The following is a 26760-nucleotide window of genomic DNA, read 5'->3' on the forward strand; positions in this document are numbered from 1 at the left end:
TAATTTAAACTATTTTTTCATAATAACCTAAAATAGATACGTTAAGTTTGCGGCTATTGAATTAAAATAAATAAAAAAAATGTAAAAAAGTAATTATATTTTTTTTTTAAATTGAGGGAATCAATGTTTCTCTTTTTTAAAAAAAATAGGAAGATGGTGTTGGTGGATTGATTAAAAGATTATCAAAATTGCATTTAAACAAAATCAATTTTAAATTTAATAAGGAGTAAGTTTATATTAATTGATATATAATATCATAACAATCTCAATAAAATTTCTTCTAATATTTCATTTAACACCTCATTTAATATATTTTTCATTTTGAAATAATTTTTATGAAGTTCAATAGAATAAATTTAAATAAATATATTTTATTACAAATATTAACATGAAATTCAGTTAATAGGAAGATTATAATATGTTAACAATACTTATTGATGATCTTAACATATAAAAAAGTATTAAAGGTTCCTAGATGTAATTTATTTATTTCTATACTATTTTTATTTATTTAAATATATATATATTTTCTTTATTTTTTTTCCATTTATATTTATTTAAATAATATATATTTGTATAGATTTCTGTGTTAAACAGTATTACTATGTCTCATGTAAGCTTATCATGACTCATCTTTATTTATCGTTTCTTCTCAGATCTCTGACTTTCTTGGACCATAAATATTCAATTAGTTTTTTGGACCCTCGTGTGCAAATAATCAATATGATTTAATAAATATTAATTCTCTTTCACTAAATTTTCATTCATTTCATATGTTTTATTAATAACAATAATTTATTAATCATATGTTAATTAATAATAAAACCAAGTTCTTAAATTTTCATTATAAATGATTTATTTCATTTAAACTGTCTGCTGCAGTTAAAATTAAAATAATAAAGGAAGCCCACATCGATCAATCTGTGAGTATATACAAACTAAACATTACTATGCTATTCCGTAATGAGCTTCACTACTACTTTTAATAAATTATAAACCTAATCATTGTTGGAAAAAATTGTCTAATGTTGTTTCTTCTAAATCTTATATAAATTAAAATAAATTTAATTGTGTTGAATAATCAAATTAACATAATGCTTTGATTCTAACAAGTAGATATTTATAGTTTACAAAACAATTTAATCATGTTTTTTCTTGCTTCATATATGAATGTGGAATACCAACAACATTCTTGTTAATTATTACATACTATATATGTCTAAGTTAATCAAAACTTTAGTTTTTGTAATGTAAACAACAAGATCATATGATAAACATTTTTATTCATCATTGTAGTACAGGATACAAAAGTTTGTGAACCATGTAAGAGTCTACAATGAGTACAAACTGGAAAACCATGAAACATAACTGAAGAAAACACAACACAGGAAAGAAAAACACAAACACAGTTGCATGATTATTAAGTCTCTGCATGTTTTATTATCATACCAGGATCACTGAACTCTTGGATATAGCTGCATGCACAAACACATTCACATGTTACCACCAGTAGGTTTTGGTGGATTAGCATAAGGATCAAAGTTGGGAACAAATCCACCTGCTGCTCTTGAAGAAGAAGCTATGGACTGTGATGGATCATAATCAAACATTCCAAAACCATGAGGGTAAGGTGGATAAGGAGGGTTCATCTCAAAGGGAGGAGCAGAAGTTGAAGCACGCCTCACAGACATGCGTTCTCCTTCACTCTGGCGATAGCGAGTGAGGTAAACAGAAAGAGACTGAGCATATTCATCAAAACCAAGCTTTCCCATAGCCCACAGCACATCTTCAGCAGTCACAGTCTTGCGCTGCTCACGCTGGCAGCGATCATTTGCTTCAGCTGTGATGAAACTGATGTACTCAGAAACACATTCTTGCACAGTCTCCTTTGCCTCATCAGAAATCTTTGCATGCGGTGGCAAAATCTTCCGCATGATCCTTAGCACATTGGCGATTGGCATGTACTGATCTTGCTCCCTCACACCAGCCATAGCACCTGCAAGATGATAATCAAATGAACATAGTTAAAAAGACAACGTAGATATGCATGCAATAATGGAAGTACATGAATGAAGATGAAAGCAAGTGACCTTCTTTGTGTTATTCGTATAAACTTGAGTCTCTCTAAAAGCTCTATTTATGGAGAGAGACGAGTATGTTTTTCTTGAACAATGTAACAATCATGTGGACTATGGAGTGACAGATCAACTTTGGAATGGATTTATTCATCAGGGGAAACTGCTGCATAAGGACAAACGATTTACGGAAGAAGTGAATTGCTACATAATAACAAAAGATTTATGGAAGAAGGTATCACTTATTGCTTAGCCAATGAAACGAGATATGCATCACGTGAACTCGTATCAGAGAAACATTTATTACTCTTGAAAATCTCAAACTTATTAATGACAATTTCAATTCTGTTTTAATATATAATTAATTACTACTAATTCATTTTCGTTTGGTTGACTTAATCCATAATGTTCCTATCCATTTTGAGATTATTCAAAGATAGTTTGATAAAAGCAACTTAAAGGACATCACTTATGATTTCATGTTTATACTTCTTCATTCATCCATTTCAATTCACCATATTATAATCTTTTATAATTTCGGTTAAACTTAATGATAAATAAGAAATAGATAAAATATATTTATAAAATAAGAATTTTAATCTACTGTATACCATCAAAATGACAACGGCACACATATTAAGAATTCGAAACTTTTGTGAATATATACAGTTGACTTCTATAATAATTATTAAATTTTTAAAAATAATAACTTATATTTGTAATTATTATAATTAATATTTCACATATACTCATCTCAATAATGATAAGATTATAAGTTTAAAAAATTTAGGTTTTGATGTTGGGATGTACTAAGAAAATTAAAAAAAAAAAATTACATTTTGTAATTGAGAAATGAGAAAAAATAAAAAATAAATATTTTATGCCGATTAATATAATAACTAACCTAAACTATATAATGTTAAATACGGTATAAAACCCTAACAATTGTGCATAATTGTTCTATCACTCTTAATTTAGTAGATTTTAAAATAAGTACAAAATATACACATATAAAAATAAATGGAATAAGGAGGTGAACGGTGGGTTGTAGTGGTGGACAAGAACATGCAGTGGATGGTGGGTGCTGCACAAATGGGGTTGCAGCAGTGATTCTTGGTTTAATCCTTATCAAAGTTTGTCTTTATTTATAAAATGTCATATACATTTCTTTCTTAATTTTTAACCATCTTGAAATTATGATTTAAATAAATCTTGTTCAACTAGTTACATATTATAAAATTAAAAGTTTTTTTTATTATATAAGAATCAATTACAAAAAAGAATTTGTGTTGAAACATCAATAAAATAAGATATTAACAAGTATGTCTTCTATTAAAATAAAAGTCACAGCAAGATGATCTTAAAAATAATTCTCAAAAAAATAAATTAAAATTTAATTATATCATAATTCTTATAATTATTTTTCTGCCATGCTTTTAAATTATTTTTTATTTAAACTGAGGAATTTGTAGAAAGAATAAGATTGTTTTAATAAATTTATTTTAAAAGGTGATAAATTTATTGTTGTTAATAATATAATGATAAAGTCATCAGAAAACAAAACAAAATCATAATGTTATTATTATTACTATTATTTAGAAATTATTTTATGAGAAAAATTATTAAATAATCATTATTAGTAAATAATTATTTTCCATTAAAATAGGAATAAAAATGATAATTCATTATAGTATATATTTTAAATAAGTAAAATCAAGATATCATTATGATAAAATTAGTTAATACAATTTTAAGTAGATAAAAACCTAAAGAATAAAAAAAATTAATACATTTTTCGTACAAATATTAATAGAATAAATAAACGCATAGAAAAAGGTGGTTAGATAATTACTTAGAGGAGTGAATTGGTAGAAAGTTAGAGTTTAAAATTAACTTCCTGAAAATTGTAAAAAAACAATACATGTACACACTAAAAAGGAAATCTATTCAACATTTTTTTTTGAATGTCTTAATGTTATGCATATTTGAAGTTGGATTGAACAAATTTTCTTTACTTCTCGTTTCTCTAATGTGAATGATCTCCTTTATTTAATTAAGACTGATGGTAGTCCTTTGGTTAATTTGATTAAACTTGATATGATAACTTGATGATAGTCCTTTGGTTAATTTGATTAAACTTGATGTGATAACTTTTTCTATATGGATGATATGGTGTATGATGAATTATGCTAAATTTCAGATTAAAATTGATGTTTCTAGGGTCATTTCAGTCATTAAAGATTTCACTTGTCTACTGAGTAATTCATCTAAAAGTTTTATGCAAAATGATAAGTTTTACTTCAATGTGTTTAAGTTTTTTTTATTAATACTCGTAGTTGTGAAATTCTATCTCATCTTCCTGTTAGATGGGAGATTTCTTCTTCAGGTTGGGTTAAAATAAATACTTATGGTGTTGATAGGGGTTCTCCTAGTCTTCCTAATTGTGGTGGTATTTTCCGTGGGAGTATGAGGGAGTTTATTGGTGGTTTCTCTGTTTTCCTTGATGTTCAGACTGCTTTGTTTACTGAGTTTTATGGAGTTATACATGCTATTGAACAAGCTCAAAATATGAGTCTTACTAGTTTATGATTGAATGTGATTTTGCCTTGGTTTGTGCTGTATTTACTGTTATGACTAATGTTCCTTGAATTATTTGTAATAGGTAGAACACTTGCCTTAACTACAATGGGAATCAGGTTTAGGGTTTCTCGCATTTTTCATGAAGGGAATGCATGTGCTGATAAGCTTGCTAACTTAGGCTTTACTCATAGAGAGTATTTTCATTAGTATAGTAGACTTATATCTAGTCTTTTCTTAGAGTTTTTTATTAGTAGGTACAAATTACCTATGTATCGTTTAAGTTAAAATATGAGCTTTGGTCTAATTCCCCAATATTTTCTTGTATTTTATTTATTTTTTTCTTTTAATAATATTTTTTCATATGGTGGCAGATGATTGTTATTACTTAAGGTGTTAGTCTAGCTGAGATGTAAGTTTCATAGTGATGCCTAACATGAGAGCTTTAAAAAAAATATATAAGTAAAGAAAATGAGTATAAGCATAACTTTTTAAATTGGTTAAGTAAATACAATGGATCACTAGTTTTTTAATTATTTTTAACACATTAGACTAGATCATCACAAAATAAGCAACACAAAAATAATATATCACATATTGATACTAGTTCACCTGTTATGTCAATTTTTTCTTAAGACAACTACTTAAGATATTCTACGATAACACATATTTTGATCTTTTTATTTGGATTTGTTAAAATCATATTGTGGCTTTAAATAGCCTGAATTTTGTTGATTAAGATATTCTACGATAACACACTTCATTTACGTGTGCAGTTTGGAAGCGCTTTGTTTCTATTGTGTGCTAGAAGAGTGTTGCTTTTAATAATCACATCACAAATATTGTTTCTTCGGTTTGGTGCAATTGGGTATTATTGCTCTCTAAACATGTATGTGGTTCAAATTCTAGATAATAAGTGTGCATGGTAAGACTTGATCATTCTCATAACACTTTGGTCTTTCCTCTTTACCAAAGTCATGCTCTGTGTATAGGTTTTGTGACGTGGTCTATGTGAATTTATTTGCATGAATGTTATGTTGGAAATTGTAAACCATTTCTTATGAAGCTATAACAGAAAATAAAATGGTTAAAATTATGACATATTATTCGTCTTCTTTATTCTTCATTATCATTTTTCTTTTTACTTAGCATGAGAATTTGAAGTAATTATGAATGTCACAACAACACTAGGAAGGACATTGGATTTAGAAGTAGAAAATAAACATTACATTGACAATTAGATGTTGAAGTATGCAAAATCAAGGGTTGAATTGTTTAGGAATCATTTTATCCGATGACTAGCTTTTTTAAACATGTTTTCCATATGACAATTTTTAAATTTTGTATAAACTTGAACATATTAACTTAAAATTTATAGTTATTTATGTACTAGATTGTTATATTTTATTTTGAAAATACCTGCTTGAGAATTATGCTTATTGTGCATGGTATGTTATACAAGAAAATGAATATATCACAATTTTTTTAAAAAAATACATTTTTTTTTATCTAGGTTATTGTTAAACTTATTATAAAAAGTATTATTTTCTTTAATTGATTTGTATTTAAACATCATAAAAAGTAACACATTTTATGACAGTTAAAATATTATCTAAATGACATATTTTATAATGGTTAAAACATTATCTATCATAGAAAATTATATTTTTTTTTACACGTATTAACAGTCACAAAATGTTACTTTCTATGATGATTAAAGGCAAATCGGTCATAGAAAGTGAATTTTCTATTACAGATCTTTTAAGTCTATCATAATACTTTTTATGACGATTGTACACTGTCATAAAAAATACATACTTTTTATGTTATATGTATCTATGACCATTTTAAAATCGATATAAAAATATATATTTTAACATCATAAATTTTTGTTGTTGCATTAGTATATATTTAATTGCTTCTTTAAACCTCTTGTACACATAACTAATATGGTTTAATAAGTATTAATTCTCTCCCACTAAATTACCATTCATTTCATATATTTTATTAATAACAATAATTTATTAATCATACCTTAATTAATAATAATAAAAAGTTCTTAAAAGTGAATTGTATTCATTATAAGTCGTCTATTTCATTTAAACTTTCTTCAGTTAACATTATAAAATAATAAAGGAATCATATTACGTCATGTGCTTTTCTACTTTTAATAAATTAAGTTGGAAATGTCATTTCTTCTAAATCTTATATATAATAAATAATTTAATTTTTTTGAATAATCAAATTAACATATAGTTGATTATAAGCAAGTAGATGTTTGTAGTTTAGAACTTTTAAAATATCTATATAAAAATAAATAAATATTTAATCATGTTTTTTCTTACTTCATATGAATCATATGAATGTGGAATACTCACAACATTCTTATTATTTTGTATTATATGTCTAGGTTAATAAAAAAAACTTCATATGAATGTGAATACTCACAACATTCTTATTATTATGTACTATATATATATAAGTTAACCTTTATAAAACAACAATCTTAATGATGAATATTAATAAGATAAAATGCATTTATAAAAGGAAAGTTTTAATATAAGTTATGATTATTGTCAACTTTCATAATAATTATTAGTTTTTTTAAATAATAATTTATATTTATAATTATTAGAAAAAAATTATATTTTTATATTTAAGTAATTTTAAAATCACTTGTATTCAAGAATATTATGAGTAACCAAAGACATCTATGATTTCATAATTGCATTTTCAATTCACTATAATTTAGGTTAAACATACTTCTTTTTTTTATTATTATTCAATTTTGATTTAAATGATAGGTTCATGATCCACTTTTAAATAATTTTTAGAAAGCTTTAGTCTTATTTATTTATAATAAATTTTTTTCAAAATATATTTGAAAGCATGGGAATTATAAAATATCATTTAAACTTTTTTTACTTTATTTTACTGAGAGAAGTAGTCTTATAATCACATGTTTTTGTATGGAAGATGTTGTTCTGCTAATTTAATGAAAAATAAGGTTTGAAATAGATTAATAATGAATTAATAAGATAAAATATATTTATAAAATAAAAATTTTAATATATTGTATACGTACATATAGTTAAAAATATAATATGAGAATGACATATTCTAAGAAATCGGAATTTTTGTGAATATTGTTGACTTCTATAATAATTATTAGTTTCTTTAAAATAATAATTTATATTTGTAATTATTATAATTATAAAAAAAATGTTATATTTTTATATTTAAAATAGATATTCTCCATTTTAAAAACAGGTGTAATGTTTAAAATTTAAGTTTGATATATATTGGAGTGTACTACAAAAAATATAGTTGATCATCTAGAATTAATCACGTTATTTTAATAATATATGTAAATACTCATCATATTAAAAAGTATGATAGTATTCCAAATTTAAATATTTTTTACATTTTGTAATTGAAAAATGAGAACAAATAAAAAATAAAAATGTTATGCCAATATAATATAAAGAACTAACCTAAACTATATAATGTTAAACAATGTATAAAACACTAACAATTATGTTCATTACATGAACAACAACTGCATGTTTATAAACCTATTAGGTATCTATCTTAAATACTTAAAAAAAAATACTATAAAAATCTTCCCAAACTACAAATTTGATATTTATTTAAAATCTACACTGTGTTTAATTATAAGAACAAAAACATCAAAAATTCATATATATGTTAATAATTTCATGTGTTATATTATTATCAATTTAGTAGATTTTAAAACACAATACACAATATACATACTTATAAATGAGTGATAATAAAAAAATTTCAGAAAAAGAACAGTGGAGGGTTGTATTGGTGGACCATTTGAGCTGCAGCGGTGGATGGTGGGGTGCTGCAGTAAAATTTGTCTTTACTTATAAGAAGTGTCATCTATTATTTGTTTGTTAACTTTTAGTCAACTTTAAATTATGACGTCAATAAATATTTTTTAATTAGTTACATGTTATAAGATTAAAAAAAGTAAGTTTTTATTATTATATAAAATTCAATTAAAAAAAAAATAATTTGTTTTGAAACATCAATCAAATAAGATATTAACAAGTATGTAGTCTTCCATTAAAATAAAAGTCACAACAAGATCTTAAAAATAATTCTCACAAAAATTAACCTATAGTTTATTATAAGTAAGTAGATATTTGTAGTTTAGAACTTTTAAAATATCTATATAAAAACAAATAAATATTTAATCATGTTTTTTCTTACTTCATATGAATCATATGAATGTGGAATACTCACAACATTCTTATTATTATGTACTATATCTTTAAGTTAATCAAAATCTTATATGTCTAATTAGTTAATCAAAATGTTTAGTTTTAGTAAGGTATAAAATAGTAGAAAGAGATTTTATAAGATAGCATTTTATCAATTATGAATATTAATAAGATAAAATAAATTTATAAAATAAAGGTTTTAATATATTATATATAGATACAGTTAAACAAAATAAAATGATAAAGACACTTATCTTTAAATATTTTTATATTTAAGGTAATTTTAAAATAACGTGTAATCAATAATGTTTACCATTATTTCAAGAGTGGTGGATAAGATTATAAGTTTAAAATTTATATTTATAAGTTGCAGTGTATGAGTAAAACATCATTGTTAATTATTTAAAATAATTAAAAGTTTTTTTTTTTTACAAATACTTAAAAAAAATAGGAGAAATGAAGAGGAGGATTAGATATCGTAGTGATGAGAGTTTTATATTTATAGAAATGTCATATATATTTGTTGGGTAACTTTTAGTCAACTTTAAATTATGACGTAAATAATTTTTTTTTTCAATTAATTACATATTATAAAATTAATTTTTTTTATTATATAAATTCAATTATAAAAAAGAATTTGTTTTGAAACCTCAGTAAAATAATATAATAACAAGTATGTAGTCTTTCATTAAAAAAAAAGTCACAACAAGATTGAGCTTAGAATTCTCACAAAAATAAATTAAAAATTATATTATAATTCTTACAATTATTTTTTCTAGTATTCTTTTAAATTATTTTTTATTTAAAGTGAGAAATTTAAAGAAAGAATAAGATTTTTCTAATAAAGAAAGTTATGTTAAAAGGTGATAAATTTATTGTGGTTAATAATATAACAATAAAGTCAAGAAAACTCATAAATTTTATTATTACTATTATTATTTATAAATTATTTTATGGGAAAATTTTGTACGTAGCTAATATATATATATATATAAAAGAATAATTGTTAGTAAATAATTATTTTTCCATCTAAAATAGGAATAAAAATGATAATTCATTATAGTATATATTTTAAATAACTAAAATCATGATATCTATAAAACTAGTTAATACAATTTTAAGTAGATATAAACCTAAAGAATAAAAAAAAAATTAATACAATAAATAAACGCATAGAAAAAGGTGGTTAAATAATCACGAGTGAATGGGTAGAAAGTTAGACTTTAAAATTAACTACATGAAAATGGTAAGAAAAAAATACATGTACACATTAAAAGGAAAATTGAATTGGGTTAGATAAATTTGAAAACTTTATACAAATATAATTCAAAAGACTTTTACGGATATAAGATATAAGATGACTAAAACAACACTTATAATAGAAAAAAAGGGCGTGTAAAGTGCTTTCGTATAACAACTTTGGAAAAACAAATTTTAAGGAAATGTGCTATGTTAACTTCTTCTTATTTGTCGAGGGAGCTTTATTTTACATTTAAAACACTTCTAAAATGATTTATTTTTAGTTTTAAAATATTTTTATTTTAGTTGTAATAAATTAGACTCAATGTTTATATTTGTTTTAATTTTATATTTTTAGTTAATTGATTCATTTACTATTTTAATTACAATTTTTTTTAAAATATTATTTTTAGCTTATACGATTTGAATTGAATTATATATTTTTAGATTATTTTCTATCACTTTTTAAAGTCGAGGGAGATTTGTTGAATTTGTGTATGTGGATTCAATTTTCCTTGTGTTTAACTTAGACTTTTGTAATTGAACTTATATACCTAATTAAGATTCATGTTGTTTTAAGCTCTTATTTAATGTTGATTAGACAATATATATATATATATATATATAACTTAAATATTCTTTGAACAATGAAGGAGAACAGATATTTGCTTTGCTCTTAAGTTTCAAAAATTGTCTCTTCCTTTCATTTTCTCTCTAATTTCTATTTGTCTCTTCCTCTTCTCCTCTTCTTTGTGTTTTTTATTTCTTCATCAATTGAGAACTAATTATTGAAAATCAATTCAAGGAATCATGATGAAACAATCCAAATTAATTTTTGTACCAATTGTTTATTGCTCTAAGTTTGTTTTTCTTTCCTAGGTTACAAATACAAATTCTATACAAGTATATTCTACTTTATTTATACAAACCATGCTTCTGTCTTTATTAGTGTGTATGGTGATTTTTGATGGCCCGTCATCAAAAAGAGTTGTATATATCTTGAATAGAATATGTGAATTGACATATCACCTTCTTGAATTTATTTTCAATTTTATTGCTTTCTAGTTCTATTGTGTTTTATTTTTATTGTGTTTTACATAAAAAAAAAACCCTTCAAAACTGGTATGAGAAGAATATTTAGATTGAATACAATCAATATGTATCCTCTTATAATCGACTTAGGTTATACTCTATATTACATTTTTTTTAAAGAAAAATATAGTAACTTCGATTTCAAAATTACATTGAACATCATTCCACTAATCAAATAAATGATTACTCAAAGTACATTATAATCATTTCTTATATGATATGTTTAAGATTTAAAGGATTTACGACACATACCTAATATAATAATATTATGGATAATTGTATATATTAAAGAACTAAAAATTGTTAAAGAAAATAGAAGCCAAAATTAGTTTGTTAAAAATATAAAGAATAAAATTATAATCAACCAAAAAATATTTTATAATTTTAATTCATATATTATAATATTTATACTCTTTTTTTTACCTTGTAAATAATAAAAAAACATAATAAATAACTTAGTTATTACCCGTGGCAGTGGAGAGAGTAGTGAGGTTCTATGCTTGAGGTGCTCACTCACTGCGACAAACAAACCATAATCGATAACAATGGAACCCTTCTCTTTCTGCACCTCACACTTATCCATACCCACTAACACCACCATTTTCTCCGCCACACACCACCCTCCCTCCGCCACCGTCACCACCACCACCGTCTCCTTCTCTCTCAAACCTCCCTCAGACTCCGCCACCCCTCGCCGCCCCTCCAAACCCCTCAAAACCACTCCAACCTCAAACCCCCTCGCCAACAAGCTATGGCTCACAAGCAAACTCTCCCCTCCCCCTCCTCCGCCACCGCCACCGCCTCCGCCGCCACCGCCGCCCGTAGATGAAACCGGAACCATCGCGGAAGATAGCGGCGGCGACGAAGGCTCCAATTCCGATTCCTCAACCGATTTTCGACAGCCGGGAAAGATCTTCGTGGGGAACCTTCCGGCGTGGGTGAAGAAGCCCCTGGTGGCGGAGTTCTTCCGGCAGTTCGGGGCGATACGGAGCGTCATTGTGATCAAGGGGCACCACGAGATGGAGCGGAACGCGGGGTTCGCGTTCGTTATATACGACGGCGAGGACGAGGTGGCGGACAAGGCGGCAATGCGAGCGGTGGAGTTTGACGGCGTAGAGTTTCACGGGAGAGTGCTAACGGTGAAGCTGGACGACGGTAAGAGGATGAGGGAGAAGAGTCAGGAGCGGGCGCGGTGGTTGGAAGGGAATGGCAACAAGGGAGAGCATCCATCCTCGTGGCATGAGGAGAGGGACGGATCGAGGAAGGGGTTCCAGAAGGTTCTAGAAACCCAGCCCGAGAATTGGCAGGCCGTTGTGACAGCCTTCGAGAAAATTAAGAAGGTTTATCATCTTCTTTTTTATGTATATATATAAACTTTCTTATATAAGTAGTTCCTAAAGAGGTCTGTTTCAAGTTATGCTGTTGCATTATGACAAATTGCACTCTCAAGATTATTACATATGTCTAAAAATGTGTTTGGTTAGCATTTAAGAATTCTAGGAATACATTTTGAATTTTAAAATACTTAAAAAAGGAAAAGGAAAAAAAATAGGTGTTATACTTGGGTTAGTTGATATAACTTCTTACATTTCCATGTAAATATAACTTTCCTATCCTTTTAGTATAGGAATTCATAGAATGTAGATTTAGACCTACCTAACTGTGAGGTTAGAGCTGTCCCTTACTTATGTTCTCTTCCACTAGGTTTTAATTTCATCTTACAATGCATTTAGAGTTAATCTTACAAAATTGGCTTAGAAGATGAAGGTTGTCCTGTATATTGTGTAACAGGCTTTTTTGACTGGAAAAAAATGTGTGAAGGCATGAGAATGCAAATATTCTGCAAATTAAAGATATCCAAAAACCATTTTTGGTAATCTTCTAACTACCATGGGATAAATATTCTCCTTTATCACATTCCAAGGAATATCCATCAATCTAGTCACCTCCCCCATACTCAACCACAATATCATAAATACATAAGACTTACCAGAGATAATCCTTTCAAATATATAAGCAATGAATTAGACAGGACTTTGAGGCACATTACAATAAAAATACAAGAAAGTGTATATTTTACTAGCCTCCAAGTTCTAATTTGAAGAGGTGCTTTATAATACACAAGAGAGAGTAATACTTTAGGGATGGTTTATTCATTGGTTAATTGTGTAGTTTTTTGAGTAAAGTAGAGAAGTAGTTACTTGCTGAGGACACTTCTGATTGTACAACTATTTCACTTTTGTTTCAATAACATCTTAAAAGTAGAACTTGTTATGATTTCTAATTCCTTGGCATTACAAGGACAAGGCATAAAAGTTAAATTGGTTGATTTTTAAGGTGTTACACTGACTGACATTTTGACATTACATGAACCTTTAGGTAGCAGTGAAAACAGTAAACGAAAGTAGAAAATCATGAAGAGTTGTTCGGTGTTACTATACATGCTTCTCGAAGTAGGAAATAAAGTAAAAACAGAATGTTTTCTGAAACCAAACTTCCCACAATTGCAATTTGTAAGGTTCATCCATGAATTATGTGTCCTGTGTACCTAAATAATAACACAAGTGACATATTGGTAAAAGTTATATCAAAACAAGGGGGCTTGAATATGATGGTTTAGAAATTAAAGAGAAAAATTTATATTAGACTCATATCATCAATGAATATGTAAGGAATTAAAGTTGCCATTTTGAAGACACAAGCATTTTTTTTTGGGCCTCGAGTTCCAATTACTAAAGGGCAATTGCTAAGACATTTTTTTTTGTATTTTTCTTGTTGAATAGGTGGGTCTTGATGCCAGCGTGTTCTGTTTGATTTTTCACACCCTAATGTATGCAATAGTATGTGTCTAAATCTAAAGTCTCATAGTTAATGATAAACATAAAAATCATTGAGATAAGGGAGTAAGCATTATGGTAAATGCTACTTTTTTTGTTATTGGTTAAAAATGCTTGTTTACCTTTAATTATTAAGTTTGTCTATTTCTTGTGTGAAATAAAAGAAAATAAAATCTATGTTTTAGGTCAAAGCCAATACTTTTATATTTATAATAATGCTTCCTTTTATTTTGAGAAAAGGTAGTTACATTTTTTTCTGCATACACATAAAGGTTGCAAGGAAAATTTTAGTGTGCATCTTCGGTAATTTGAATTATAAGTAATTGTTCTTGGATTCATTTCTTTGTCATTAATTTTTCAGCCTGCTAGAAAAGAATATGGTTTAATGGTTAAATATTATGCACGACGAGGGGACATGCATCATGCACGCCAAACATTTGAGAGTATGCGAGCAAGGGGAATAGAGCCTTCTTCACATGTGTATAGTAGGTAAATTCTTTAAATATTTTGCACTAGATCTGGGGTATAATTTGAATATCAGCATCAACTAAAATTGTTTTTAGCTTTTAAGCTATAGCCACATTATGATTGTCAGTTGTTATCTTTTCAGAGATGAGTAGGAGAATGAATCAATTTTTCTTTGCAAAGTTGAATATTATTGAATATTGATTGCGAAAAAGAATATATAACTGTTGAGTCTTTGATATTTCAATTTTTCATCCTTCAAACAAGGTTCTTGGTTGAGATCCCACATCTACTAAAAATATCACCAAATTATAATATATAAGTAGGTATAAACCTGACTTTACAAGTGAGTTATGTTAGGTTTAGTTAGACTTAAAGTCTATTTTTTAAGATGGTATCAAATTCTATCGTGGCGAAATTTGTTGGGTCTATATCGTATTATTCACTATTAGGTCGTTATTGAACCACTCACAAATCTAGTATCACACTTGAGATATCCAGTTTTTAGATGTGAGGTGGTGTGTTGGAAATCCCACATTTTTTTCTCTTACAACTTTGTTTCTTTTCTGTCTCTATATACAGAGAAGCCTTGTTATTCTGGAAGTAACTTTTCATCAATACAAATTACCTTTTTTTGTTTCTCTTTTATTCTCTCTCTCTAACTCTAGTACTTCTTTAGGGATTCTATTTGGAATTCTGTATTTGTTATGTTTTTTCATTTTTATTTTGTTCTTTGGTTTAAGGAGAATTTATCCCCATTTTTTGCACTCTTTATTCTCTTCAAAATTAATTTTAAAAGCACAATGTTTATTGTTTCTTCTGACTTTAATAATTAATACATGTTAAATGTTTGCAGTCTGATTCATGCTTATGCAGTTGGTAGAGACATGGAAGAAGCTTTACATTGTGTTAGAAAGATGAAGGAAGAGGGCATTGAAATGACTATAGTGACATACAGTATAGTTGTGGGAGGATTTGCTAGAATGGCCAATGCTGAGTAAGTAAACCAGATAAATTTCTCCCATTAATGTATCTTTTTATTGAAGTATTTTTTCTACTTGTTAGTTTTTTCTATCTTTTGGTCATGTACCCACTATCCTTGAAGATTAAGCTATTAGGTGAAGTTATATATTGTTGTTTTTTTGTCTCTAACTTGCCTCATTACCTTGGGCTTGATGTATGATTAATACGCATGCCCACTTTAAATGTGCTGAAATTTTAAATTTTATTATAAATTTATAAACAATGTAGCCTGCAAGGATTGAATTCAGACTACTCGGTTGTTGAGCTTTGATACCATGCCAAAGGGGATAAAAGGAAAGGTGCCAAGGATGATTCTTGTGCATCTCTTGTGTGACTAGTCCAAAACTATCATTTTGGTCAGTTCAGTGCACTGGGATGAATCTTGAAAGGATAGTTTCTATACCATTTTTTTTCTTTTGGTTGAAAAGCTTTCTATTTATTGTGTAATGGAGAAACTGAATCCAAACAACAACAAACTTTCAAAACTTATAGTAAACTAATTCCAGAATGGAATCGTAGCAACTGATTGCCACTGGACTTTAGAAGTAGAATGCTATTTTTTCCAGTTTTTAAGGAAGTCATAGACCTGTATACTTTATTGTGAAAGTTGTTTATGTATGTTAAATGACATCAGTAACGAGGCCATTTGTTTGGCCCTTCTATTTTTCCCCATAAAAGGCTGGTAAAACTATTAAGTTGCAACACTTACTGTTGAGCTCACTTGGTCTTCTCATACCCAACCACCAAAGTGTGAAGACTGAAGTGAACCGCTATGGTTGGGTTTGTTGTTTGTCTCTGATGTCTAAGTGATTTGATATTTTGGTTATTTTCGAATTTTCTGGTTTCTTCCTAAGTATTTCATTTTCACACTTAAAATAACCCCACTTTCACATTTCTTGGTGCTTGTATAAAAGTTTTGATTAGTTCAATATGGGGAAATAATTTGATGGCCTGTTCATAAATGAGTTCAGAGTAATGCATGAGTGTTTTATCACTGAGGTAACTATTTGATGTTGTTTTGGAAGTGCTGCAGATCACTGGTTTAAGGAGGCAAAAGAGATGCTGCCATCTTTAAATGCTGTCATTTATGGTAGCATAATTTATGCGCACTGGTAAGCATGAATATTTCTTTCAAGGGTTTATTTTTATTTGGTCAAAACTGTGCTACTCCCTCATATCTGAATCCACCACAACTAGTAAAGAGAAAGTTCAACTATACCATTGTCAGCTGGGACATCCTTCATTTCAAGTTATAAAATTGATTTTCCCTTCCTTGTTTTAGAATTTTAAGGTGGAAAGTCTCCAATGTGAGGTGTGCGGGTTTGTTAAACACAAGTGTGTAAATTTTCCCATTAGCAATAGTCATGTCCCTTTTTATCTTGTTCCCGCTAATGTCCCTAATATCTCAAGTGCTAAATGGTTTATAAACTTTATAGATGATTGTACCCGGGTGACTTGGGTTTTCATATTGAAACACAGATTTGAGGTTAGTTATGCTTTTATTCAGTTTGTCGCAATGATTAATAATCAATTTGGAGTCAATATTATGAGAATTAGGTCTGATAATGCCAAGGACTACTTTAATCTTGAGTTCAACTCTTTTTACGAAAGAGGGGATAATCCATGAGTTTTCATGTGTTAACACACCTCAACAAAATGGGTTTGTTGAAAGGAAAAATGGGCACTTACTAGAACAAACTATAGCTCTACATTTTCAATATCATGTTCCTAAAAAATTTTGGGGGAAGCCCTTTATATTACCACTTATCTCATCAATAGATTGCCCTCTAAAATCTTAGGATCAAAGAGACCCATGGAAGTTCTATCCTCATTTTGCTCATACACAGACCCTACAATTAAGCTCTAACCTAGAACATTTGGGTGTGTATCTTTTCTGCACGTCCATATAATGGAAGGGGAAAATTGGATCCTAGGGCTGTTACATGTGTTTTTTAGGATACTCAACCTACACCTAATGAGGGTGGAGAATTTGGGAAAATCCTAGTTTATTCAAGGAGAGAAAAAGGCCATTCTAGAATATGTCCATGTCCGAGAATCCAACCTACCACCATTACATGAGGTAACTATTTCTAATCCTATAAATTTTGATAATTCTAATGAGTTTTTATATGAAAATTTAGAAGTCCAGGTGGACCAAATCCTAGACATTCCCATTGCCCTTAGAAAGGGAACTGGAACATGCACCTAACAGACCCAACAATCACTTTACCCTTTATCAATTTTTTTGTCCTTTGAAAAGTTCTCCCCTACTCACCAAACCTTTCCCACAAATCTAAACTTTATAACCACACCTTCCTCTATATCTGAAGCATTATCTGACAGGAAATGGAAACAAGCCATGGATGTGGAAATGGAGGCGTTAAACAAGAATAGGACCTAGGAACTTGTCACCATACCAATTGGAAGCAAAACCAGTTGGGTAGGGTGTAAGTGGGTATATACGTGAAATATCGTATTGATGTAACCATTGAACATTATAAGGCAATGTTAGTGGCCAAAGGATTCACTCAAACCTATGGAGTGGATTACTTGGAGACATCTGCCCCAATTGCTAAGATGAACGTGGTCAGAGTAGTATTGTCATTAGTAGCAAATCATGGGATCTGCTGCAGTTCAATGTGAAGAATGCATTCCTATATGAAGACCTTGATGAAGAAATATACATGGAGTCGCATGCAAGCTATGAAGGACAGGTTGCTACTAGAACTATTTGCAAGCTAAGAAAGGCTTTGTATAGGCTGAAACAATCCCTAAAAGCATGGTTTGGTAAATTCACCAAAGTTATGACTAGTCTGGGTTACAAGGGGAGTAACTATATTGTTGGTGTATGTTGATGATATTATAGTAATGAAGGATGGCAGAAGGGAGCAGCAAATGTTAAGTCAATGTCTTGCCACAAAATTTGAGATTGAGGTGGATAGACATTTTATCAAGGAAAAGCTGGACAATAGCTTGATTTCACCTGATGTGTCCATTCAAAATCAACTTGTAGACATATTTACCAGATGGTTGAACTGCATTAGCTTTGAAAGGATTATATCCAAGGCCGGAATTTCTCACCAGCTTGAGGGACAGTGTCAAAATCGTTCTTTTTATTCTTTATTACAGATGTGTCTTTCTATTAATACTAGGATTATGTATTTAAAAAAATCCCGTAATTACATGGATTTGTTTTCTTAGAATTAGCTCTTTATATTTCATAACATAACCAGCAGACTCATGTATTTATAGGTTCAATGACCTCATTATTATTGGAATATAGAAGAAATATATTATTCTTTCTAAAATTGATAAATACTAATTAAGTTTTTAGTGCTAAAATTTGGGGTGAACTGTGTTTGGTTCCCCAAATTAAAGAAAGTTCATTTTTGTCTCAAATTTGAAAAAAAATGGTTTAGTCCCTAAATAATAAATTTGAGGCACTAAAAGCAATTCTAAAAAAATCATTTTAGTCCCTCCAATTTAGTGTTTAGGGACTATAAGAATATTTTTTTTTGTATTTGAGAGACTAAAATGATTTCTTCGTCAGACTTATCCTAAATTTCAAGGACTAGAAACATAATATAAGTAGCAATATTTGGCAAGAGAAAAAAATTGTTGATCAAGTTGTTAATTAATTCAATATTAGGTAAAAAGTTAAACTCAATTATTCACTAATGTGTTTAATTTTTCTGTCTATTGTTACATTTCTGTTTCTGTAAATTTCCAACTTTTGTTTGTTTTCAAATGATTGCCATTTCATCTCAATTTTCTTCCTTTGTTCCTCTCATTGTTTATGATATCCTGATGCATTTTACAGTCAAACATGCAATATGGATCGAGCTGAAGCCTTGGTGAGGGAGATGGAAGAACAAGGGATAGATGCTCCCATTGACATATATCATACCATGATGGATGGTTATACAATGATTGGTAACGAACAAAAATGCTTGATTGTGTTTGAAAGACTAAAGGTATAAGCTCGTTCGTAGTTTATCATTTTCATCACCATTACTTTAGTCTTTCTTGGTTCTAGTGTTGGTATGTTATGTGTTTATTGTGCTGTCATCAATTGTATATTTTAAAGAAAATCCACACCATAAGAATGTTGAATACTAAAGGATGACTAGAACATAAAAAGTCTATTTTGGGTATCCTTAAATGAGAGTAAATATTGTCCTCTGTTTTTTTGCCTATACGCTAGCTAACATTAGTGCTTTAGTGATTTTATAACCTTTCTTCATATTGCAACATGATATTCTTCCCAATGCAACTATCATCTTTGTTTCTCAACATTTATTTATAGTATTGAATAAATGATATTTTTGGACTTGAAATCTCACAAAAATTCTCCTAGCCAGCCATGCATTTTTCCACTCCAGCCATTGGCTTTCACATAAAAGCAAGTGATGGATCATCTTCAGTCACAGTTGCTAAAAACCATTGTAGATTAGCTTACCTCCCCATGTTAGGCTCGGTTGGGCCTAGTCCAAATCAAGATGAGTTGGATTGGTCAAGCAGAGTCAGGTTTGGTTAGGTTGGGCCAAGGTTAGGCTGAGTCGTGTCAAACTCAGGTTAGGTTAGGTTTAAGTCAGGAAAGGTCTAGTCGGATTGCGTCCAAGTCATGCAAGGTCAAGTTGAGTCAAGCCTAAGTTAGGCTGGGTCCTGACAAGTTGGGCTAGGCCCTAACCCTGCAATTAAGTTACAAATAATAAAAATCAAGGATCGATTTACAATTAATGTAAAATATTTAGGGATCAATTTTGCAATTTAGAATATTTTAAGAACTTATGCAATTCTAATAGTATGTAGGAGTTATTTGAAGTCTTATTTTAATGTTATTGTGGGTCAAACAAGTGTTATCGTTAATTGGCCATGACAATGCCATCGCAAAAAGCGGTTGCTGGATTTGTCAGTGACCGCCATAGCAAGGTGGTGGCGAATCGGTTTTCATGTTGCAGATTATAAGTGAGTTTTAGGCCTAATTCAATATTACTAAACTAGCTTGTAATGTGAGGTTTGCACTCTCTTATATATTGTAATTTAACCATATTCATAGTCCATGTGGGATCTCAAACATGATCAATTCATTATAAGTTTATTTTTTACGTTTTCCAAGTTGTTTCTCAATGCAGTTTATCTGTCACTATGCAGATATTAATAGTTTTTCTTATAATATTTGTAGATTTTAAAAGAAAAAGGTGGTAAACTATTTCCAATTGTTTTATTATAGTCTAGAGTTACTGCATCAAGCATACATGTTTCTTTAAGTTTTGTTTCTTATCACAAGTCTCTATATCTTTAAAATTTGTACCCTTTATTTGTTAATTTAGCATGTGTTATATTTCTCACATAGTCACTGATTTACTCACATAGTCAATGATTTACTAACATAGTCACTAACTATGCAGATATTAATAGTCACTAACATGTGTTAATTTGTAGATTTTAAAAGAAAAAGGTGGTAAACTATTTCCAATTGTTTTATTATAGTCTAGAGTTACTGCATCAAGCATACATGTTTCTTTAAGTTTTGTTTCTTATCACAAGTCTCTATTTCTTTAAAATTTGTACCCTTTATTTGTTAATTTAGCATGTGTTATATTACTCACACAGTCACTGATTTATTTGGATATGGTATCTAAATCTGTTATGCATTGTTGCACTCTACATTAAATGACACCAAAATATTTTTTTGTTTTGATGAAGGAATGTGGTTTCTCGCCCTCAGTTGTCAGTTATGGTTGTCTTATTAATCTTTACACCAAGGTAAGATATATTACACTTTCTACATTAATTGGATCATTTATACTTTCAGTAGTTACTGCCTGCTTTTCTTGCAAACATTTTATTGAAGTTCATATAGATTTTTTTAATAAAACGGTAGTGGTAAAGCATCACAATGTTAATTGTCAACCCAACTATGGTGACACCACAATTAACAATAATCTGCAGCACCCCAATCCATAAAATAAAGGAGATGAAAACAATAGTGGGGGTATAATAAGGATGTTAAAATCTGTCTCTGAAAAAATCTGAATTTATAAATTAGCTGGAAAAAGTGGGGCTATAACAAAAGAAAATATATTATCCCACCATGCATAGCACTTTGAACTAATACCAAAATTGGCTAGCTTATTCTTACAATACTTCCCTAAAGATATGAGAGACACGAGGGTTTATCTTATCATGTAGAACTCACCAATAAAATTCACATTATGTAAGGCACTCTTCATATTAAGATTAATATAAATTTCAAATATATGGAAATATTAATTATTTAATGATGTTCTAGGGAATAAAAAAAATACAAGGGAATAAGCAAACTAGGAATGTGAAGCAGTGAGAGTTTGGATGTTTGACAAGAGCGCTCAGGTTTAAACATCAAGCGATAATCTGCCAATTTGAATAAAAGTTGTTCATTCTAATGAAGAAAAATAAGCTCCCCTGCAATTATCAATCCTTTTATTTATCTGTTAAATAAGTCTCTCTTATCAATTATTAATCCTCACTTTGATCCTTGCACTCTGTTATGAATTAGTTTTCGTTTTCATGAATTCTCCTTTTGAAAACTATGAAAGTTCTGAGAAGTTAGACCTTTTTTTTTATTTTAATTTTGTCAGAACAGTTTTTAAGACTGTCATACTATATTTGAAATACCATGATCCAATATTAATGTTTTGAATTCAGAACCAAATCCCTTGCAAAGCACATGAAAACAATATTTGACAGACAATTCATTTCCAGCTAATAAACTGACCATCATGTTCAATCTGTTTTATGTTTGACACAATTTCGCTCAAGCAAACAAACGTATATGCCATCAATAATTCTAGCTTGTTGATGCCAATCTGTTTTATCTTTTTTTTCAGATAGGAAAAGTTTCTAAAGCATTGGAGATAAGCAAAATAATGAAAATGAGTGGCATAGAACACAACATGAAGACATATTCCATGTTGATCAATGGATTCTTGAAGTTAAAAGATTGGGCTAATGCATTCTCTATTTTTGAAGACTTTACTAAGGATGGTTTGAAGCCCGATGTAGTTCTCTACAATAACATTGTAACAGCCTTTTGTGGAATGGGTAATATGGATCGTGCTATTCAAATGGTCAAGCAAATGCAGAAGGAGAGGCATAGACCTACCACACGCACATTTTTGCCCATTATACATAGTTTTGCAAGAGCTGGAGAGATGAGGAGAGCCCTGGAGGTATTTGATATGATGAGGAGGAGTGGCTGCATTCCCACAGTACACACATATAATGCGCTGATTCTTGGCCTTGTTGAGAAGTGCCAGGTAACCTGTAGTTGATAAAAAATTGTTTATTATAAATTATAATAAACAAAGGACATGACTTGGTCTTTACTTTTCCTTATCTTTATATGTTTATTTATTCTATTTTCAATAACTAAATAAATTTCCAAGAAGCTAATAAACACGCATACATATACAGTAGTTATAATGCTCTTTCTAGATAGGAATCTAAATTCGCCTGAATTTGCTTAGTTTTAGTTATTTCTTGAAGTTCTGAGTGCTGGAAGCTGTTGCATGCACTGGCTTCCATTGCTTCTTACTGTTAAAGATTTCAACAGTTCTGCGTGCTTTGGGAAACACTAAAATAAAGGCTAACCATTGATGATAAAAAGTGTTAAAAGGATTTCTCAATGATTAAGAAGGGGATAGAAGAGAATGGGCCAAGGGACCCACCACTAGAGTCATGGCCGGAAGAATCCATTAAGGTTGGGTCTGGTTTTCCTGAGTATTTTATTATTTTCACTCTTGGCTACAACATAAAGTTGTTTGAAGGACTAAAAGGAAAATTTTCGTATGAGAGGATATGACCTATGAACACACTTTGTCAAGAGAATACACTTTCACAAAGTGAAGGATTTACAAAGAAATGTCTCTCTCTCTATCGACAGTCTATATATTTAGCATTTAAAAGATTTGGCAACAACACCGACACACGTTGATTTTATACAGAAGATCATTAGTTTGGTTTACATGGAGAGTCTTCTGTTATAGGCGTCTTGAGAAAAACTATTGAAGCTTGCATGTTGATTGTGTCCTTATGTCTGTACTTTAGCAGAGGTTGATAGCATTTTCATTGATATCTTCCTTTGTTGCACTCATCTTACTATGCAGGGAAACTTTTCTTCTTAACATCTCTTCATATTACTAACAACACCAAATTTAGCATACAAACTTAGGGATGGTTGGCCTACTGTTTCAGAATCATTGTGGGAATTTGTAACTTGCATTTGGTGAAGAGTAAATGGTCTAACAAATGAAATTTGTCTTGTGTTGTACACGTGTTATTAGCGTCTACTGATATCATATTGATGTCCTCTATAGTCGTCGTCTAATTGTTGTACATAGTGGCTTGTGTTATATGTGTGGTTTCAACTGTCTATTGCTTTCATGTTGACTTTCTCTGATAGTCATCGTTTAATCGTTGTACGTACTCTATACTATCTTGCTTTAGCTGATCAAGCATTTGGGTGGGGCCATCTTATTCTCTTTAATTATAAGAACCCTTTTTTTCCAAATACACACTTAGAGAGACTATAATTAGCTCATCAAAATTTAATATTATATGTTATCATCCAAACCATGGGTTGTCTAGATGAAACTATATTTATTGATCAGCATAGACTCTTCCAAAAGGTCGTCTATTCACGTATCAAACTGTCTCTATATGATTGGATTACAAAAATAGATATACTGGGATCTTTCTGTTAGGTTTCTTGTTTTAGTGCTCATACATTATATAACACTTTCTGTAAATAATGTTACATTTCTTGTAGATGGCCAAGGCTGTAGCAATATTGGATGAAATGAATCTGGCAGGCATTAGACCGAATGAACACACATATACAACTCTTATGCAAGGTTATGCTTCAGTGGGTGACACTGAAAAGGCCTTTCAGTACTTTACAGCGTTGAGGAATGAGGGTCTGGAGATTGATGTCTATACCTATGAGGCATTGTTGAAGGCGTGTTGCAAGGCAGGCAGAATGCAGAGTGCCCTTGCAGTCACAAAAGAAATGAGTGCAAAAAAGATTCCAAGGAACACTTTTGTCTACAACATACTAATTGATGGGTATGAATAAATTTCATCTGACCATCAAAATTGAAGTTTTCATTTTGTCTAACTAACATTTGCTTATATATGTACTACACGTGTGTGTGTTCTTGAATGGTGACATTGTCTTTTTTTGTTGATATATTTTCGATGTGTACGTGCTTGGAATCTTTAATATTTTTATCCATTAGCGGCTTCACAACTTGCCTTGTATTTTAGTAACCTTGTTTACTTTCTTAGTTGGGCGCGGAGAGGTGATGTTTGGGAGGCTGCAGACTTGATGCAGCAAATGAGAAAAGAAGGAGTTCGACCAGACATCCATACCTACACGTCTTTTATAAATGCTTGTTGTAAAGCTGGGGATATGCAGGTATGATAAATTTAACTTATTAAGTTTGTGATTACTTGAAGTGGACTAAAAGCAAGGGTACAAGTGTTTCATTCCTTTCATCTTCATTGAGTGTTTGGATAAACTTCTTCACAAGCACGTTTGTAAGAAGAAAATAAGAAAAAGAACCAAAAGTTTATTTTTAACTAATGAAATTTTAGCTTTAGAAAAAAAATTATTTTCTGTTTATAGACAAGTTTATCCATAACCACCTTAGGGCATGGTTTTGGGTGGTAATTTATTTATATAACCTGTTAATCAGTTTTTATTTTCTTCCTGCCAGAAAGCAACTGAGATTATCCAAGAAATGGAAGCATCTGATATAAAACCGAACCTTAAAACCTACACCACTCTAATAAATGGTTGGGCACGTGCCTCTATGCCTGAGAAAGCTTTGAGTTGCTTTGAAGAGATGAAACTAGCTGGATTGAAACCAGACAAGGCAGTGTACCATTGTCTTGTGACATCTTTGCTATCAAGAGCCACCTTTGCTCAATCATACGTTTATAGTGCCATGTTGTCTATATGTAGAGAGATGGTAGAGTCTGAGATGACTATTGACATGGGAACTGCGGTTCATTGGTCAAGATATTTACGCAAGATTGAAAGAACAGGAGGGGAACTAACAGAAGCCCTACAAAAGACCTTTCCTCCTGATTGGACCTCACATAATGTTCTTGATGTCAATAGTAAAACAGAAACTGCAGATCTTGAGATTGATGATGATGATGATGATGATGAAGAAGATGAAGATGTTAACTAAGTACATTATAATGCCAATGGAATCAATTAAGATGATGCCATTATGATGAGGATTATGATAATGTTATCTCATAGTCATACAGTTTTGAATTATGTATTGTAAAGGGTATTGGCAGAATGCCATGATTGGTGCTAATCTTTTAGGCATTAAATTCTTTTTTTTTGTTTCTTTTGATAGAAATAGGAAAAATAGTAATTTTGTTCAACCCCCTCCCAGCAGGATCCAGAAATTACTGTGGATTTTAACTAATTTTGTATTCAATAAAAAAATCTTGTAAGATTTATACTGATTTTGTAAATAAATGCATAGTAGGTAATTTAATATATATATATATATATATATATATATGTATTCTTAAAGCTAATGGTTAGTTTTATTTAGAATAAATATATTTATCCATATAAAGCCCTTATTTTTCTTTTATTTAAATTTCATCTATAAAGTTAATTTAGTCAACATATACTAATTTTAGTTCAATCAGATATAAGTTCTATATAAATAAATGTATTATTATTATAAATTATAAATAACCACACAATATAAGTTATTTAAAATTTAAAATAAAAATTAAAATCTAATCATATCTATTAGAAAATTTAATGTATATACTGATGGATTTATCCTATTGATTGTTTAATTTAAATACAATACGATTCTAAATAAATCGATATAATTTTAGTGATTACCATTAACATTGAGTGATCTATTATTTTTACATATTTTTAATAACTTTATGAATAAACATTTTATTTTTATTTATTATTTTTTTAAGAGAAGTGATGTTTAAATGTATTAATGAATTGTTAAAATATTTCTAGTTAATTAGATATTAATTAAAAACTATTTATAAATAATAAAAATTAATTAATTTAGATATTAATAGTTTTTTAATTTTTAAAATAGTATCTAGTAACTAATTATTTTTAGTCTAGTATAATAATTAATTATTAATTATTTT

The 26760-nt window shown here is 29.3% G+C and overlaps 2 protein-coding genes across 5 annotated transcripts; one reads left to right on the forward strand and one right to left on the reverse strand.

Moving 5' to 3' along the window:
• Positions 1–1266: 1266 nt before the first annotated feature.
• LOC137828331 (nuclear transcription factor Y subunit B-9) lies at positions 1267–2154 on the reverse strand. Its single transcript, XM_068634851.2, has 2 exons — positions 2091–2154; positions 1267–1996 (listed from the first exon to the last, which is right to left on the reverse strand). The coding sequence occupies exon 2, from the start codon at positions 1989–1991 to the stop codon at positions 1494–1496; it is 498 nt and encodes a 165-aa protein (XP_068490952.2). The 5' UTR covers positions 1992–1996; positions 2091–2154; the 3' UTR covers positions 1267–1493.
• Positions 2155–11693: 9539 nt separating this feature from the next.
• On the forward strand, positions 11694–26085 carry LOC137830406 (pentatricopeptide (PPR) repeat-containing protein). Of its 4 annotated transcripts, none has more exons than XM_068637725.2 (10): positions 11694–12576; positions 14435–14562; positions 15395–15535; positions 16587–16673; positions 19382–19535; positions 21271–21330; positions 22434–22862; positions 24374–24669; positions 24892–25021; positions 25323–26085. In XM_068637725.2, exons 1-10 carry the CDS (start codon positions 11782–11784, stop codon positions 25800–25802), a joined length of 2700 nt encoding a protein of 899 aa, XP_068493826.2. In that variant the 5' UTR covers positions 11694–11781; the 3' UTR covers positions 25803–26085. The 4 variants fall into 4 exon arrangements, with proteins under 4 accessions (XP_068493826.2, XP_090161071.1, XP_090161070.1 ...); XM_090304945.1 differs by having other exon boundaries at positions 11705–12576; positions 15415–15535; positions 16595–16673; XM_090304944.1 differs by having other exon boundaries at positions 11712–12576; positions 16595–16673.
• The last annotated feature ends 675 nt before the right edge of the window (positions 26086–26760 follow it).

This window comes from Phaseolus vulgaris, chromosome 7 (assembly GCF_051622355.1).
Source record: "Phaseolus vulgaris cultivar YP4 chromosome 7, ASM5162235v1, whole genome shotgun sequence".
NCBI lineage: Eukaryota > Viridiplantae > Streptophyta > Magnoliopsida > Fabales > Fabaceae > Phaseolus > Phaseolus vulgaris.